General features: G+C 40.9%; 1 protein-coding gene across 1 annotated transcript in view; it reads left to right on the forward strand.

The window, feature by feature from the left end:
• The first annotated feature begins 16,159 nt into the window (after window positions 1-16,159).
• The window catches only part of LOC135558752 (E3 ubiquitin-protein ligase HECW1-like), a 52,904-nt gene continuing 52,106 nt past the window's right edge, over window positions 16,160-16,957 (forward strand). Inside the window, exon 1 of the mRNA XM_064992841.1 lies at window positions 16,160-16,406. Within this exon, the coding sequence (XP_064848913.1) occupies window positions 16,377-16,406 (30 nt within the window). The 5' untranslated portion in view covers window positions 16,160-16,376. The remainder of the gene's footprint in view (window positions 16,407-16,957) is intronic.

Genomic DNA, 16,957 nt, shown 5'->3' on the forward strand with positions numbered 1-16,957 from the left:
TTAACAGAAACACCTTGGAGAACATCCTGTTAGTCAACCTTTTTTTCATATCTCACTTTGCTTAACATTTTGAGCTGGTTGCCTGGTAAGAGATTACGATGGTGTTCTCCACAAGCTTCTTAGGACTTGTCTGAAGTCGGTACAGCCGATCTGTACAGCCAATGTCTCTCAGATATAGGACAGACCATTTTTTTTGGGGGGGGGGGGGCTATCTGTTCCATGTAGTGAATCTGTTAGTCAATGCATTTGTATTTTTTTTGTATTCTTTTTTTATTTAACTAGGCAAGTCAGTTAAGAACAAATTCTTATTACAATGACGGCCTACACCGGCCAAACCAGGATGATGCTGGGCCAATTGTGAGACGCCCTTTCCCAATCACGGCCGGTTGTGATACAGCCTAGATTGAACCAGGGTGTGTGTAGTGAGATGCAGTGCTTAGACCACTGCGCCACTCGGGCAAATAGCAGTAAGGCTAAATAAAAGTTTTCAGCAAATATTACAGTACCAGTCAAAAGTTTGGACACCTACTCCTTCAAGGGTTTTTCTTTATTTTTACACATTTCTACATTGTAGAATAATAGTGAAGACATCAAAACTATGAAATAACACATTTGGAATCATGTAGTAACCCAAAATTTTTTAAACAAATCAAAAACATTTTATATTTGAAATTCTTCAATGTAGCCACCCTTTGCCTTGACGACAGCTTTGCACACTCTTGGCATTCTCTCAACCTGGAATGCTTTTCCAACAGTCTTGAAGGAGTTCCCACATATGCTGGACACTTGTTGGCTGCTTTTCCTTCACTCCGTGGTCCGACTCATCCCAAACCATCTTATTTGGGTTGAGGTCCGGAGAACAGGTCATCTGATGCAGCCATCCAAAACTCTCATTATTGGTCAAATAGCCCGTACATAGCCTGGAGGTGTGTTGTGTCATTGTCCTGTTGAAAAACAAATGATAGTCCCACTAAGCGCAAACCGGATGGGATGGCATATCACTGCAGAATGCTATGGTAGCAATGCTAGTTAAGTGTGCCTTGAATTCTAAATAAAATCACACTGTCACCAGCAAAGCACCCCCACACCATCACACCTCCTCCTCCATGCTTCACAGTGGGAACCACACATGCAGAGATCATCCATTCACCTACTCTGCGTCTCACAAAGACACGGCGGTTGGAAACAAAAATCTCAAATTTGGACTCATCAGACCTAAGGACAGACTTCCACCGGTCTAAATGTCCATTGCTCATGTTTCTTGGCCCAAGCAAGTCTCTTCTTCTTCTTATTGGTGTATTTTAGTAGTGGTTTCTTTGCAGCAATTCGACCATGAAGGCCTGATTCACGCAGTTTCCTCAGAACAGTTGATGTTGAGATGTCTCGGTTACTTGAACTCTGTGAAGCATTTATTTGGGCCGCATTCGGAAGTGTAGTTAACTCTAATGAACTTATCCTCTCCAGCAGAAGTAACTCTGGGTGTTCTTTTCCTGTGACAATCCTCATGAGAGATGAAAAGTTCTTGAAATTTTCCGGATTGACTGACTTTCATGTCTTAAAGTAATGATGGACAGTTGTTTCTCTTTGCTTATTTGAGCTGTTCTTGCCATAATATGGTATGGTATTATGGTATTATGGTATATGGTATTTTAACCAATTAGGCCTATATTCTGTATACCACCCCTATCTTGTCATAACACAACTGTTTGGATCAAACGCATTAAGAAGGAAAGAAATTCTACAAATTAACGCCTGTTAAAAAAATGCATTCCAGGTGACTACCTCATGAAGATGGCTGAGATAATGCCAAGAGTGTGCAAAGCTGTCATCAAGGGTGGCTACTTTAAAGAATCTAAAATATATTTTGATTTGTTTAACACTTTTTTGGTTTCTACATGATTCTATATATTTTATTTCAAAGCATTGACGTCTTCAATATTATTCTACAGTGAAGAAAATAGTACAATTTTAAAGGAAATCTCTTGAATATGTAAGTGTGTCCAAACTTTTGACTGGTACTGTATATACTGTATGTATTTTTTATACTTCAAGGGGTCTTAAAATTCCAAATCAAATAGCTAAATGATCCTTGGTATGACCTGGTTCCCTGGTAAGGGATTACGCCTAGCCCAGGAATAAAAAGCATGCTCATTGGAGGTTCTCCTCGGCATAATATGTGTCCGAGAAGCCAGCCCGAAAAATCTTACAAACATCATTCTTCAGTGGAATTGTACATCAGTTGTTTACCAGATGGTTATGCTGACTTACAATAAGTCTTTCAATTTACAGAGGTGAGAAAACCACATACAAGCTTTACAAGAAGGACTTCCTTTGTTTTTGTGTGAATGTACGAGTCACACCACAAGTAAGATGCAAAGTACCATATTCAAAAGTACAAAGTAAGTCCTTTTTCGACAAAGAAGTAAATTATATGCCTTGATAGGAGTCAGGTAGCAAATCCTAGTTACCATAGAGAAAGACAATGTTAGGGAAAACAGTACAAGACAGAAATACTGCATTAAAACAGACTTTTGTAAATAGTCTGTTACGTTTAGAAGCAATTACTTTGTCTCAGGGAAGGTGATGCAACACGTAATAGGCAGATGCTGGAACTACTCATCACATCGTGCAGTGGTTCCCAAACTTTTTATAGTTCCGTACCCCTTCAAACATTCAACCTCCAGCTGCGTACTCTAGCACAAAATTTGTGAATAACTCACCACAGGTTAAAGAGAAGGGTGTGCTTGAAAGGATACACATAACCCACATAATGGGATGTATTTGAGAGTCTCAGTCTTAAATCATTTTCTGTATTGAGTTTTCATGCTAGTGAGGGCCGAGAATCCACTCTCACATAGATACGTGGTTGCAAAGGGCATCAGTGTCTTAACAGCGCGATAAGGACAAGTTAAGAAACTCTGAGTTGCGGAGAGTCCCTGTAATCCTAGACTCAGATCATTCAGGTGAGAAAAAACACCACTCAGATAGGCCAGTCGTATGAGAAACTCGTCATTGTGCAAACGGTCAGACAAGTGAAAATAATGGGCAGTAAAGAAACTTTAAGCTCATCTCTCAATTAAAAAAAATGTGTCAATACTTTGCCCCTTGATAACTAGCGCACTTCTGTATGTTCTAAAAGCGTTACATGGTCGCTGCTCGCATGATGCAGAAAATACAAGAGAGTTCAAGGTCCTTGCTTTAACAAAGTTAACCATTTTCACTGCAGTGTCCAAAACATCTTTCAAGCTGTCAGGCATTCCCTTGGCAGCAAGAGCCTCTCGGTGGATGTTGCAGTGTACCCAAGTAGCATCGGGAGCACCTGCTTGCACGCGCGTTACCACTCCACTATGTCTCCCTGTCATAGCTTTTGCGCCATCAATACAGATACCAACACATCTTGACCACCAAAGTCCATTTGATGTCACAAAGCTGTACAGTACTTAAAAAAAGACCCCCCATAAACGTAACGGACATATACCAGGAGCCATGCCAGGCCCACCACATCTGTTGACTCATCCAGCTGTAATGCATATAATTCACTGGCTTGTATGTGAAGCCGTAATTGTTTCAAAACATCTCCTGCGATGTCACTGATGTGTCGTGAAACAGTGTATTTTGATGAAGGCATTGTCTGTATAGTTTTTTGGCCTTTTCCCCCAGCATTGTCCCAGCCATATTGCCAGCAGCAGGAATAACTAAGCCCTCCACAATAGTATGGGGCTTGCCTGTCCAAGCCACTCGGTAGCTAACCATATAAGATGCTTCTAGCCCTTTCTTATTAATGGTATCTGTTGCTTTTATACATGTCTTACTACTCGAAAGTCGTCTTTATTCTCGCTCAAAAAACTCCCGTGCCTTACTTTTCAAATTGTCATCTTTCATTTCTAAATGTCTGCGTAAGAGTGAAGGTTTCCCGCGAGAGAGTAATGGTAAATGTGATTGGATGTTAATTATTTGACTAGCCTACCTGCATTTGACATTGTGTTGATATTTCGCTGAACACTAGATGGTTTACTTACATTTTTTCAGGAAAGAAAGAAAAAAAATCACCCACATTTATAGCACCGTTGGAAAATATAAATGTACTGTTTGAAAATGTGAAGAAAAAAAATCTTTATGTATAAAATATTTTTTAAATGTGAATCACATTTTTATTTGGCGTGTCCCCCAACGGCATTGTGCGTACCCCTGGGGGTGCTAAGGGTCCTACACGGATCCCAAAAGGGTTCTACTTGGAACCATAGGGGGTTATTCAAAGGGTTATCCTATGGGGCTAGCCAAAGTCCCCTTTTAGGTTCTAAATAGCACGTTTTTTTCGAAGAGTGTAGTGCTTTTTTCACCCCTACTTTACATTTGCTCTTTTTGAGGTTTTCCTATATAATTTATTCCATCCTGGCCAAATTTTCTCATCTGCTGGAATGCACCTCTCCTATGGTGCATTTGGAAAGTATTCAGACCCATTGACCTTTTCCACATTTTGTTACGTTTACAGCCTTATTCTAAAATGGATTATACACTGCTCAAAAGGGAACACTAAAATAACACATCCTAGATCTGAATGAATGAAATATTCTTATTAAATACTTTTTTCTTTACATGGTTGAAGGTGCTGACAACAAAATCACACAAAAATTATCAATGGAAATCAAATTTATCAACCCATCTGAGGTTTGGATTTGGAGTCACACTCAGGCTGATCCAACTTTGATGTAATGTCCTTAAAACAAGTCAAAATTAGGCTCAGTAGTGTGTGTGGCCTCCACGTGCCTGTATGACCTCCCTACAATGCCTGGGCATGCTCCTGATGAGTTGGCGGATGGTCTCCTGAGGGATCTTCTCCCAGACCTGGACTAAAGCATCAGCCAACTCCTGGACAGTCTATGGTGCAACGTGGCGTTGGTGGATGGAGCGAGACATGATGTCCCAGATGTGCTCAATTGGATTCAGGTCTGGGGAACGGGCAGGCCAGTCCATAGCATCAATGCCTTCCTCTTGCAGGAACTGTTACTGTAATTTAATTATGCCAATGTGCTTTCATCAATTGAAAGCCCTTAATCTATTTTATGAGAATTTCTAAGATTTCTTGTTTGCATAAAATAGACGCAGACCAGTCTTTCAATAATAGGTAATAGAATTTATTCTTGGAGCGCACTCCCACTTAATCACATGCAGCAGTTTATATACAGATCATGACGTCATTTCATTGCTTTAACAGAATCCCCTCATCTCGCCCGGGACAAAGTAAGGTGAAAAGTTCATTCTAACTTACTAATACACTCCCAGATAACTTTTGACCCCTCAACATTATCGATCACCACTGAACTGACAGTTTTAATTAAAAGAAAACCTAGGAATGCACTCACTGCCTTATCTAAAAACCCCAGAGCTAAGTTTCAGTAGGTTCAACGTTAGGTTAACAACCTTATCTGTTTTCACAGTCCACAACCCATTCGTTTCTTCCTAGGTGGAATGGTGTTCATGAACTTTTATTACTCCTTGTCCGTGTCTCACAATCCCAACTTATGAACTCATATAGTTAATCAGATATAATAAAACAGAGTATAAGTTTACTTAGTTACAGTTCCATTTAAAATGATTTGTTCAGTAATATTAATCATAATTTCCTAACAGGAACTGCTGACACACTCCAGCCACATGAGGTCTAGCATTGTCTTGCATTAGGAGGAACCCAGGGCTAACCGCACCAGCATATGGTCTCACAAGGGGTCTGAGGATCTCATCTCGGTACCTAATGGCAGTCAGGCTACCTCTGGCGAGCACATGGAGGGCTGTGCGGCCCCCCAAAGAAATGCCACCCCACACCATGACTGACCCACCACCAAACCGGTCATGCTGGAGGATGTTGCAGGCAGCAGAACGTTCTCCACGGCGTCTCCAGACTCTGTCACGTGCTCAGTGTGAACCTGCTTTCATCTGTGAAGAGCACAGGGCGCCAGTGGCAAATTTGCCAATCTTGGTGTTCTCTGGCAAATGCCAAACGTCCTGCACGGTGTTGGGCTGTAAGCACAACCCCCAACTGTGGACATCGGGCCCTCATACCACCCTCATGGAGTCTGTTTCTGACCGTTTGAGCAGACACATGCACATTTGTGGCCTGCTGGAGGTCCTTTTGCAGGGCTCTGGCAGTGCTCCTCCTGCTCCTCCTTGCACAAAGGCGGGGGTAGCGGTCCTGCTGCTGGGTTGTTGCCCTCCTACAGCCTCCTCCACGTCTCCTGATGTACTGGCCTGTCTCCTGGTAGCGCCTCCATGCTCTGGACACTACGCTGACAGACACAGCAAACCTTCTTGCCACAGCTCGCTTTGATGTGCCATCCTGGATGAGCTGCACTACCTGAGCCACTTGTGTGGGTTGTAGACTCCGTCTCATGCTACCACTAGAGTGAAAGCACTACCTGAGCCACTTGTGTTGGTTGTAGACTCAGTCTCATGCTACCACTAGAGTGAAAGCACCGTCAGCATTCAAAAGTGACCAAAACATCAGCAAGGAAGCATAGGAACTGAGAAGTGGTCTGTGGTCACCACCTGCAGAACCACTCCTTTATTGGGGGTGTCTTGCTAATTGCCTATAATTTCCACCTGTTGTCTATTCCATTTGCACAACAGCATGTGAAATTTATTGTAAATCAGTGTTGCTTCCTAAGTGGACAGTTTGATTTCACAGAAGTGTGATTGACTTGGAATAACATTGCGTTGTTTAAGTGTTCCCTTTATTTTTTTGAGCAGTGTATATTTATTTTTTTACTCAACAATCTACACACAATACCCCATAATGATAAAGTGAAAACAGTTTTTTATTTTATTTTGGGAAATGTATAAAAAAATTAAAAAAATGAAATACCTTATTTACATAAGTATTCAGACACTATGAGACTTAAAATTGAGCTCAGGTGCATTCTGTTTCCATTGATCATCCACCTGTGGTAAATTCAATTGATTGGACATGATTTGGAAAGGCACACACCTGCCTATATAAGGTCCACAGTTGACAGTGCATGTCAGAGAAAAAACCAAGCCATGAGGTTGAAGGAATTGTCCATAGAGCTCTAAGACAGGATTGTGTCGTAGCAAAGATCTGGGGAAGGGTACCAAAAATTTCTGCAGCATTGAAGGTCCCCAAGAACACAGTGGCCTCCATCAAGTTTGGAACCACCAACACTCAACAACTTGAAACATAGACTCTGATCTGTCCAATGAGCCAAACTGATTAAAGAATCCCACAGTACCCAAACACCATCTCTCTCTCTCTCAAACACACACACACACAGTGCAGTATTTAGAATATATAGAGCAACTTTAAGTGATACAGTCTACTGTGTGTTCACTCCTCCTCTGCCTCGCTCCATCTCTTTCTGTGTCGTCTGTTGCTGTCTCTCTTGTCTGCCCTCTTCTGCTGCTGTCTCTTAGTATTATATGTTGCCGTCTCTTGTCTACCCTCTCTCATCCTGTCCTGGTTGTAAAAAGTGCAAAAGTAAACAACTGTTTTAAAAGTAATTTCTCAAGGTTTTTTCACCTCACCAGCAAATTCTTTATAAGCCATGTTTTGCTTTTTCACTGTCTGTGCATCACTTCTTATCATTTTATAACTAATTATAATCTATAGAGCAGTTTGAAGTGATAGTCTGCTGTGTACTCAATCCACCTCTGTTCTCTCTCCATCGGCCCTCTTCTGTCACTTTCTCTGTGTCTTGTCTGTTGCTGTCTCAGGTTCTTGTTTGTTACTGTCTCCGTTGTCTATCCTTTGTTATGGCCTGTTCGGTTCTTCTGGTGTCTCTCTCCATCATATCCTATTCTTCTGTTCTTCTTCTGGTCTCTGTGTCTTGTCTGGTGTGTCTCCCATCATATCTTACTATTCTTTTGCTGTCTCTGGGTCTTGTATGGCGTCTCTCTCCATCACCTATTCTTCTGTTGCTGTCTCTGGGTCTTGTATGGCGTCTCTCTCCATCACCTATTCTTCTGTTGCTGTCTCTGGGTCTTGTATGGCGTCTTAGGAGTATATGAAACTACATATTGGTACATTTCATTGCCCTTATGCCTAAAACAAATGCAATATAGACAAAAACAAGTAACAATGAAATTAATTAGCCATATAAATAGCTATTTATGTTTATTTTCCCCCATTAAATACACTCTTACATATCCGTCTAGGTTGGAACTTTTGTTGTTAAAATTCAATAAATAATTTTCATTCGGTACTGGAACAAACTGATTGATCACATGACACAGATGCATAACAGAACAGACACGCTGGCTTTTTGATAGTGCAACCCTAAATAACAGTACAGATGAAGATGAAAAATTATCAGTCCTACAGTACATCTCACTGTAGAAATTATTGTCGAAAGAAAGTCTAGGTTGGAGCGTTTGCTGTTAAAATAGAAGTCATGTTTTTTTCTCAACTGGAATAAACTGATTAATCCAGGCTGTATCACATCCGGGCATGATTGGGAGTCCCATAGAGCGGAGCACAATTATCCCAGTGTCGTCCAGGTTTGGCCGTCATTGTAAATAATGATTTGTTCTTAACTGACTTGCCGAGTTAAATAAATGTTCAATTTAAATAAAAAACATTGTTTATTTTTATTTTTAAATCACACGGATGCATTCCAGAAAACACACACACATTCCTAATGAGAGGTGTGTGGCTGGTGGAAGTTTTCAACAAGCATGTCTATTCTGGGCTCTGTTTTTGACAATGCAACACTAAGGTCATGCTCTGCATTGAGACTGTTTTTCTGTACTTGTTTTTTAAGTAATCCAGAGTTGAGAACCCTGACTGACATAGGTATGTGGTGCCAAACTGGACCAGAACATCTACTGCTTTCTCAGTCAGGCAGAAGACTGCTTCCTGCTTTAGATGAGCAACCCAGAAGGGTGTGTGTGTGTTTGCCCCAAAAAGTATCTTGCTTCAATCAGTTTATTCCAGTTCAGAATAAAAAATGACTTGTATTTTAACAGCAACGGTTCCAACCTAGACTTGTTTTCAACAATAATTTCTACAGTAGGCCTGATCATTTGTCATCATCTGTACTGTTATTTAGGATTGCACTATCAGTAGCTAGCTAACTTGCTTGGCTAACATTACCTGTTAGCTTTGTACAAGGCCAGGGGATTGTTTGAAAGAGAAACGCACATATTCTACTATGAGAAAGTACTCCCTTATTTCTGCTTATCATCACCTTTTATAAAATGACAACAATGCCCTGCTAGTCAAAGCACTGTTTCCTGAAGCATTCTGCCCTGTTCTGAAATAACTCCCTGGGCGTTATACGAACTTGTTCGTTTTGATTGACTCATTTCTAAGCACTTCCCCGCACAAAACACATTGAGGGGGCTCCTCGTTCATTCTCAAAGTTTATATGAAAGAGAAACTAATCGTTGTATTGGCTTTTCATGACTATTGAGCTCAGTCAGAACTTGTTGCTAACATGAGTCCATTAGGCGAGTGGGAATGACAAATCAGTGGCTGACAGTGCATCATCTGCTGTCGAAAGACAGCGCTGCAGCGTGTCGCAGAGTGATCTTCAAGATAACTCCAGAAGAAAAATCTGGTAAATCACCATAACTTTCGCGCAGCTGCCAAACTGAGCAGAGACCGCTGCAAAGCAGAGCGCACGGAACAGAGACCGCTGCAAAGCAGAGCGCACGGAACAGAGACCGCAGTTGCACTTGGCCAAATCAATTCCCTAAATAATTATACAATTACTATGACATGTCGCGACCCACCATACTTTAAGAAAGGCTGCAATAGGGATATCCAAAATCAACCTAAATTTACCACAGGCGATCGAGTCACGTGCAGCTGCACCCCATAATGTATGGTTATTTGTGTGCTGCCAGTTGTGGGCAGGATTAAAACAAACCCATCCTTAATTTACATTGTGATGGCCACAGCCACAAATCTCACAAAACTGACTTCCATGACCAAAATGATCCAACTTACACTTTGTAGTCAATTTTGATGGTAGAATAAGTGTTTCTGACTCATATCGATGCCACATAGGCTGTTTTATGCAAGTGTCCACATAATAGAGCAACACAATCCCAAACATGACAGATAAGAAGATACAAAGCCCCTAGGCTATATGAATATAAAGATTTTATTTGTTTATACTATTTAACCATTATTTAACTAGGCAAGTCAGTTTTAAGAACAAATTCTTATTTACAATGACAGCCTACCAAAAGGCCTCCTATGGGGATGGGGGCTGGGATTAAAAATAAAAAATATATAAATATAGGACAAAACACACATCATGACAGAGACAACACAACACCACATAAAAAGAGACCTAAGACAACAACATAGCAAGGCGACAACACACGACAACGCAGCTTGGTAGCTACACAACATGACAACAACATGGTAGCAACACAAATTGGTAGCAGCACAGAACATGGTACAAACATTATTGGGCAGACAACAGCACAAAGGTCAAGAAGGTAGAGACAACAATACATCACGCAAAGCAGCCAAAAATGTCAGTAAGAGTGTCTATGATGGAGTCTCCGAATGAAGAGATTGAGATAAAACTGTTCACTGAGTGTTTGTTAAAGCTCGTTCCAGTCGCTAGCTGCAGCAAACTGAAAAGACAAGCGACCCAGGGATGTGTGTGCTTTGGGGACCTTTAACAGAATGTGACTGGGAGAATGGGTGTTGTATGTGGAGGATGAGGGCTGCACTATATATCTCAGATAGGGGGGAGTGAGGCCTAAGAGGGTTTTATAAATAAGCATAAATTAGTGGGTCTTTCGATGGGTATACAGAGATTACAGTTTACAGAGGAGTATAGAGTGCAGTGATGTGTCCTATAAGGAGCATTGCTGGCAAATCTTATGGCCGAATGATAAAGAATATTTAGCCACTCAAGAGCACCCTTACCTGCAAAACTATTAATAATGCCTCCGTAATCTAGCATGGGTAGGATGGTCATCTTAATCAGCGTTAGTTTGGCAGCTGGGGTGAAAGAGGAGCAATTACGATAGAGGAAACCAAGTCTAGATTTAACTTTAGCATGCAGCTTTGATAGGTGCTAATAGAAGGACAGTGTACCATTTATCCGTACTCCCAAGTACTTGTACGAGGTGACTACCTCAGGCTAGAGGTCGTAATCACAGCAGTTGGGAGAGGGGCATTCTTCTTACCAAACGACATGACATTTGTTTTGGAGGTGTTCAGAACAAGGTTAAGGGTAGAGAAAGCTTGTTTGTTGTAGAGCAATTAACACAAAATCCGGGGAGGTGCAGCTGAGTATAAGACTGTATCATCTGCATATACATGGATGAGAGAGCATCCTACTGCCTGAGCTATGTTGTTGATGTAAATTGAGAAGAATGTGGAGCCTATGATTGAGCCTTGGGGTACTCCGTTGGTGACAGGCAGTGGCTGAGACAGCAGATGTTCTGACTTTATACACTGCACTCTTTGAGAGAGGTAGTTAGCAAACCAGGCCAAAGACCCCTCATAGACACCAATACTTCTTAGCCAGCCCACAAAAATGGAATGGTCTACCATATCTAAAGCTTTGGCCAAGTCAATAAAAATAGCAGCACAACATTGCTTAGAATCAAGGGCAATGGTGACATCATTGAGGACCTTCAAGGTTGGAGTGACATATCCATAACCTGAGCAGAAACCAGATTGCATACCAGAGAGAATACTATAGACATCAAGAAAGTCAGTCAGTTGATTATTGACAAGTTTTTCCAACACTTTTGATAAACAGGGGAAATAGAAATAGGCCTATAACAGTTAGAATCAGCTTGATCTCCCCCTTTAAATAAAGGATGAACCGTGGCTACCTTCCAAGCAATGGGAACCTCCCCAGAAAGGAGAGACAGGTTAAAAAGGTCGGAGATAGGCTTGGCGATGATAGGTGCAGCAACCTTAAAGAAGAAAGGGTCTAAACCATCTGACCCAGATGTTTTTTTGGGGGGTCAAGTTTAAGGAGCTCCTTTAGCACCTCGGACTCAGTGACTGCATGCAGGGATAAACATTGTTGTTACGGTCAAAAGAAAAAGAGGGAGAAGCATCGGGGATAGTCGCATTAGAAGGGGTGGGGGATGAGGAAATGTTGGACGGGTAAGGAGGCATGGCTGAGTCAAATAGGAATCCTGACTTAATGAAGTGGTGATTAAAGAGACCAACCATGTGCTTCTTGTCAGTCACAACCACATCATCAACTTTAAGGGAAATGGGCAGCTGTGAGGAGGACGGTTTATTCTACAGGTCATTAACCGTTTTCCAGAACTTCTTGGGGTTACACCGACAGAGAGAGAACTGCTCCTTTATGTAACTAACTTTGGCCTTCCGGATAGCCTGAGTGCACTTATTTCTCATTTGCCTGAACGAGAGCCAGTCAAGCCTGAGTCTGCGTGGGCCGAGCCTTTCGCCAAATTTAATTCTTGAGGTGGAGTAACTCTGCAAGATCAAAGTCAAACCAGGGCCTTAACCTGTTTTTAATTCTCATTTTCTTTATGGGGGTGTGTTTGTTAACAATATCACTGAAGACGCTGGAGATGAGAAGCAGGAACAGGGAGTACACATTTAATGAACGGACAAGTGACAGAGCAGCGTCAGAGCAGGGAGAACAAAACGACATGATGACAATAATGCTGAAGCGGGGAACAACCTCGGGAACAGACCGATATAGGGGAGGTAATGAAAGCAGGTGATTGAGTAAACGCCAGGGAGGGAGAGCGGGAGCGGGAGCAGGCGTGACACAAAAAGTGCTGTAATTTCTAAACAGTTCACCCAATATGGATGAAAATACCCTCAACTTAAAGTTGACCGTCTGCACTTTACTTTTCAGTATAGAGTATAAAGCCAAAAGAAGAAAAAATGCTTCACTGTCCCAATAATTGCAGATGGCACTGTAAATGGAGTACACAGTGCAATGAAATGCTTGCAGGTTAGTCTCTCGACAATGCAACAACAGAAATAGTAAGTAGCTAAGTGAATATAAAGAGTAACAAAATAAAAGCTCAATTAAATAATTTCACCAATTTAATAATAATGCAGTTTTTCACAAATACAGTGACTATACAAAACAATAGGAACACCTTTCCATGACATAGACTGACCAGGTGAATTCATGTAGAAGCTATGATTCCTTATTGATGTCACTTGTTAAATCCACCTCAATCAGTATAGATTAATGGGAAGAGACAGGTTAAAAAAGGACCTTTAAGCCTTCAGACAATTAAGACATGGATTGTGTGTGTACCATTCAGAGGGTGAATAGGCAAGAAAAAATATTTAAGTGCCTTTTAACAGGGTATGGTAGTAGGTGCCAGGCGCACCGTTTTGAGTGTCAAGAACTTCAACACTGCTGGGTTTTCACGCTCAACAGTTTCCCATGTGTATCAAGAATGGTCCACCACCCAAAGGACATTCAGACAAATAGACACAACTGTGGGAAGCACTGAAGTTAACATGGCCCAGCATTACTTTGGAAAATTTGACACCTTGTAGAGTCCATGCCCCGACAAATTGAGGCTTTCCTGAGGGGAAAAGTGGGTGCAACTCAATATTAGGGAGGTGTTCCCAGTGTTTTGTACACTCAGTGTAGTTACATAGCCTATATGGAAATAACAAATATGATCCAATAATGTTTACCTGTAGAATGGAATAGGTTATAAGGCCTTCTTGATTCATTTCATTTGGTCAGTTCTACTACCTCAACGTTGCTCATTTTAAACCGGGTTAAATATGTTGTCGAAAAGTTCCGCTTCAGTCCACAGGGGGCAGAGTGTCACTGTCAGAAAATAAGTGCTTCATTCAGAAAAAAATGTATCTCATCCCTTTGGTCTCAGCTAGCTAGCCAGCCAGTAGCTACCAAAGTGGCTAACCAGCCAAGCTAGCTAAAGAAACAAAAGCCATGAAATACACTAGCTGGAAATAAACACTTCCCCTAATATCATGACTCATATCAACATCCTTAGCTTGCCCATTCACTGAATATACTGTTAAATAACTCTGATTTACACCCAATAGTTTAAGGATGCTGGGCGCTAATCCAATTTTATTAGCATTAGCAAACCCTCATGCTGAAGGAGACTTGCTAAATAGCTACCACCAACCCTGCACAAACCCGTGGGGCTAACTCTGCCACTGCTGCTCTTTGACTTTCAGCCTGATCTCCCCTCTCTACCTTATTCAACACTGCCTGAACCTGCTAAATTTTTTGCCACTCATTCGGAAGAAGTACCGATTATCCAGACTGTCCCAGACTCTGACAGAGTGACACGAGTTTTGCTAAGCGATGACATTGACATCTAACTGGTGCTGTACGGATGGGAAGAGGTCAAGGGACATGAGCGGTCCACTGTGTTGTGAAATCTCTACCAATCACAGCAGACACCGCTTCACTCCAGGGGCTTCTTGCATTGCCTACTGAAAAGCGCAGTATATTGCATTGTTTATTTTTGTCATTCAGATTGGTCAGTAAAACAATTTTTTTGTTCTGCATAGCACAAGTCATGGAAACTTATATCAGACTGAAATGTACAAAATATAGATATTATTATTATTAATAATATTTATTTATTGACCATCAAATGTTTCAGGGCTGGAAAAATGATATCATTGTAATCAATCCAAGCTGTGCAGCTGCCATTTGATCAGTGTTGGAATAAGTACCCAATTGTCATACTTGAGTCAAAGTAAAGATACCTTAATAAAAAATGACTCAAGTATTAGTAAAAGTCACACAGTAAAATACTACTTGAGTAAAAGTTTAAACGCATTTTGTTGTAAATATATTTAAGTATCAAAAGTTAAAGTAGAAATAATTTTACATTCATTATATTATGCAAAAAAAATAACACAATTTTCTTGACATTTTAATTTACGGGTAGCCAGGGGCACACTCCAACACAATTTACAAACAAAACATTTGTGTTTATTGAGTCCGCAAGATCAGAGGCAGTAGGGATGACCAGGGATGTTCTCTTGATAAGTGCGGGAATTTGAACGTTTTCCTGTCCTGCTAAGCATGTGAAATGTTGTACTTTTGGGTGTCAGGGAAAATGTATGAAGTAAAAAGTACATTATTTAGGAATGTACTTTAGGAAATGTCGTGGAATAAAAGTAAACATGTTCAAAATATAAATAGTAAAGTAAAGTAAAGATACCCCAAAAAACGACTTACCCTAAAAATTTCAATTACTTTAAAGTACTAATTAAGTGCTTTACACCTGAATTTGATGAATGGAAAGAGTTATCTGTTACAAAACACCAAAAATTTTAATTACATGCAGAGATTGCCAAGCCTTGGTGGATAGGCCTACAAGGTAGGGAGGGATATATTTTCTGTTTGTCGAGATTGATGTCTATTCATTGTCTATTTATTGTAAACACAAACCATTAAGTGCACGAAGTCAGTATGCTTTGTTTATTGGTTGTGCGGTGCAATGGAACAGAAACCTGTTGGTGGAAAATGTATTCAATAATTTGATATAATTATAAATATGGCATTCAAATGTTGAAAATCGGATCCCCTAGCTGATCATTGTCTGCAGCCAGCTCTGATCTTAGTGCAAAAGGAGCAAGGCCCCCCCACAGTAAACAGTCCCTAATAATTAAGCAGCTCCATTAAAAACATTACACATAGCCTAGGCCTACTTAAGAATTATTCGATTTTTTAAAGTATCCTAGACTTCACAATCTCTTGTAGACCATGGTCTACATGGTCTAGAATTGATACTGAAGGGACATACATTTGTGAAATAATAATAATTTAGATATGCCTTTATGAGCATGTCCTCAGGTAGTGTAACTTTTCTCATTTAGACCATTTCTGCATCATTATTTTTTTAAATACCTATGTGTAGGACACTGACACTATGGAGCATCAACAAAGGCACGCCAGTGGTCTTTAGGTCTGAGCCTGAGCTCTAGAAAGAGATTTCGTCTTGATGGTAAACATGTTTTACTTTTGTTTCATGATAAGGACTTAGATCAGACAAAGTATATAGAGCAATTTTTTTCCGAATTCCTAGTTGAACGCATTTAAGTCGGAAGTCGGAGATGTCCGAGTTCAGTTTTTCTGAAAGCCGCAAGAGAGAAATTGCGTGCTTTACGTAGAGTATAAACCTATAATTTGTGCGTGCTGCGTGCATAGGCGGGGGCAGCAAAACGGAGACTGAATTGATGCAAAATGGTCTACAAATGGTCGAAGCTTTGTGGTACCCAGGAGAAAGACCGTATCGCACAGCAGCATCATTGTAAGAATGGTCCGAAAACCGTCTGACAAACCTGGAACATGGCCCAGCGGAGGATATAGAATATCATATTCTTAGAACATCAAAACATGACAAATGCCATAAGCATTTTGACGGTTCATCTTCAATAGGCTATGATTCAAAGGCAGGTGACACTGACCCAGGTACGTTTGAATATATGTAGGCATATTTGTCCAGCTGTCAATAAGATAGGCATGGCTAAATTGATACGTGCCAGTGTCCGAATCGATCTCTAGTTTAGATTGATGTATGTAATCACGAGATCTATGAGATCTATAGTTTACGCCTCATATGTGTTCTCAAACAAAGACATTTCTAGCATTTTTTCGTGTGTTGTGATTGTTCCACTGATGCTGCATGCTATGTCATTGGATGCAGTAGAGTACGGCCTCTATATTGATGACCAGGCCAAAGAAATTCGCCCCTGTAGCCAGGTTGGCTATGTAATGTCTCGTAGTGTTTGATATTATTATTATTGGGAAGTGAGTATCGATTTCGCAATTAGGAGAGTGTTTTGATCGAGTCCGTATATCCTAGTCAGAGTAGGTAAATCCTTTTGGGATGCTCCACCATAGTAGGGAAAGGGACCTCTGCCTATCTTGTCATCATAGCACGCAAATTGGCCTACTCTTTTTGGTTGTTAGAGAGAGGTAGCAGGAGGGATGAACAGAGTGTGTGTGTGTGTGAATGTAAA

Source organism: Oncorhynchus masou, chromosome 17, assembly GCF_036934945.1.
Source record: "Oncorhynchus masou masou isolate Uvic2021 chromosome 17, UVic_Omas_1.1, whole genome shotgun sequence".
Taxonomy (NCBI): domain Eukaryota; kingdom Metazoa; phylum Chordata; class Actinopteri; order Salmoniformes; family Salmonidae; genus Oncorhynchus; species Oncorhynchus masou.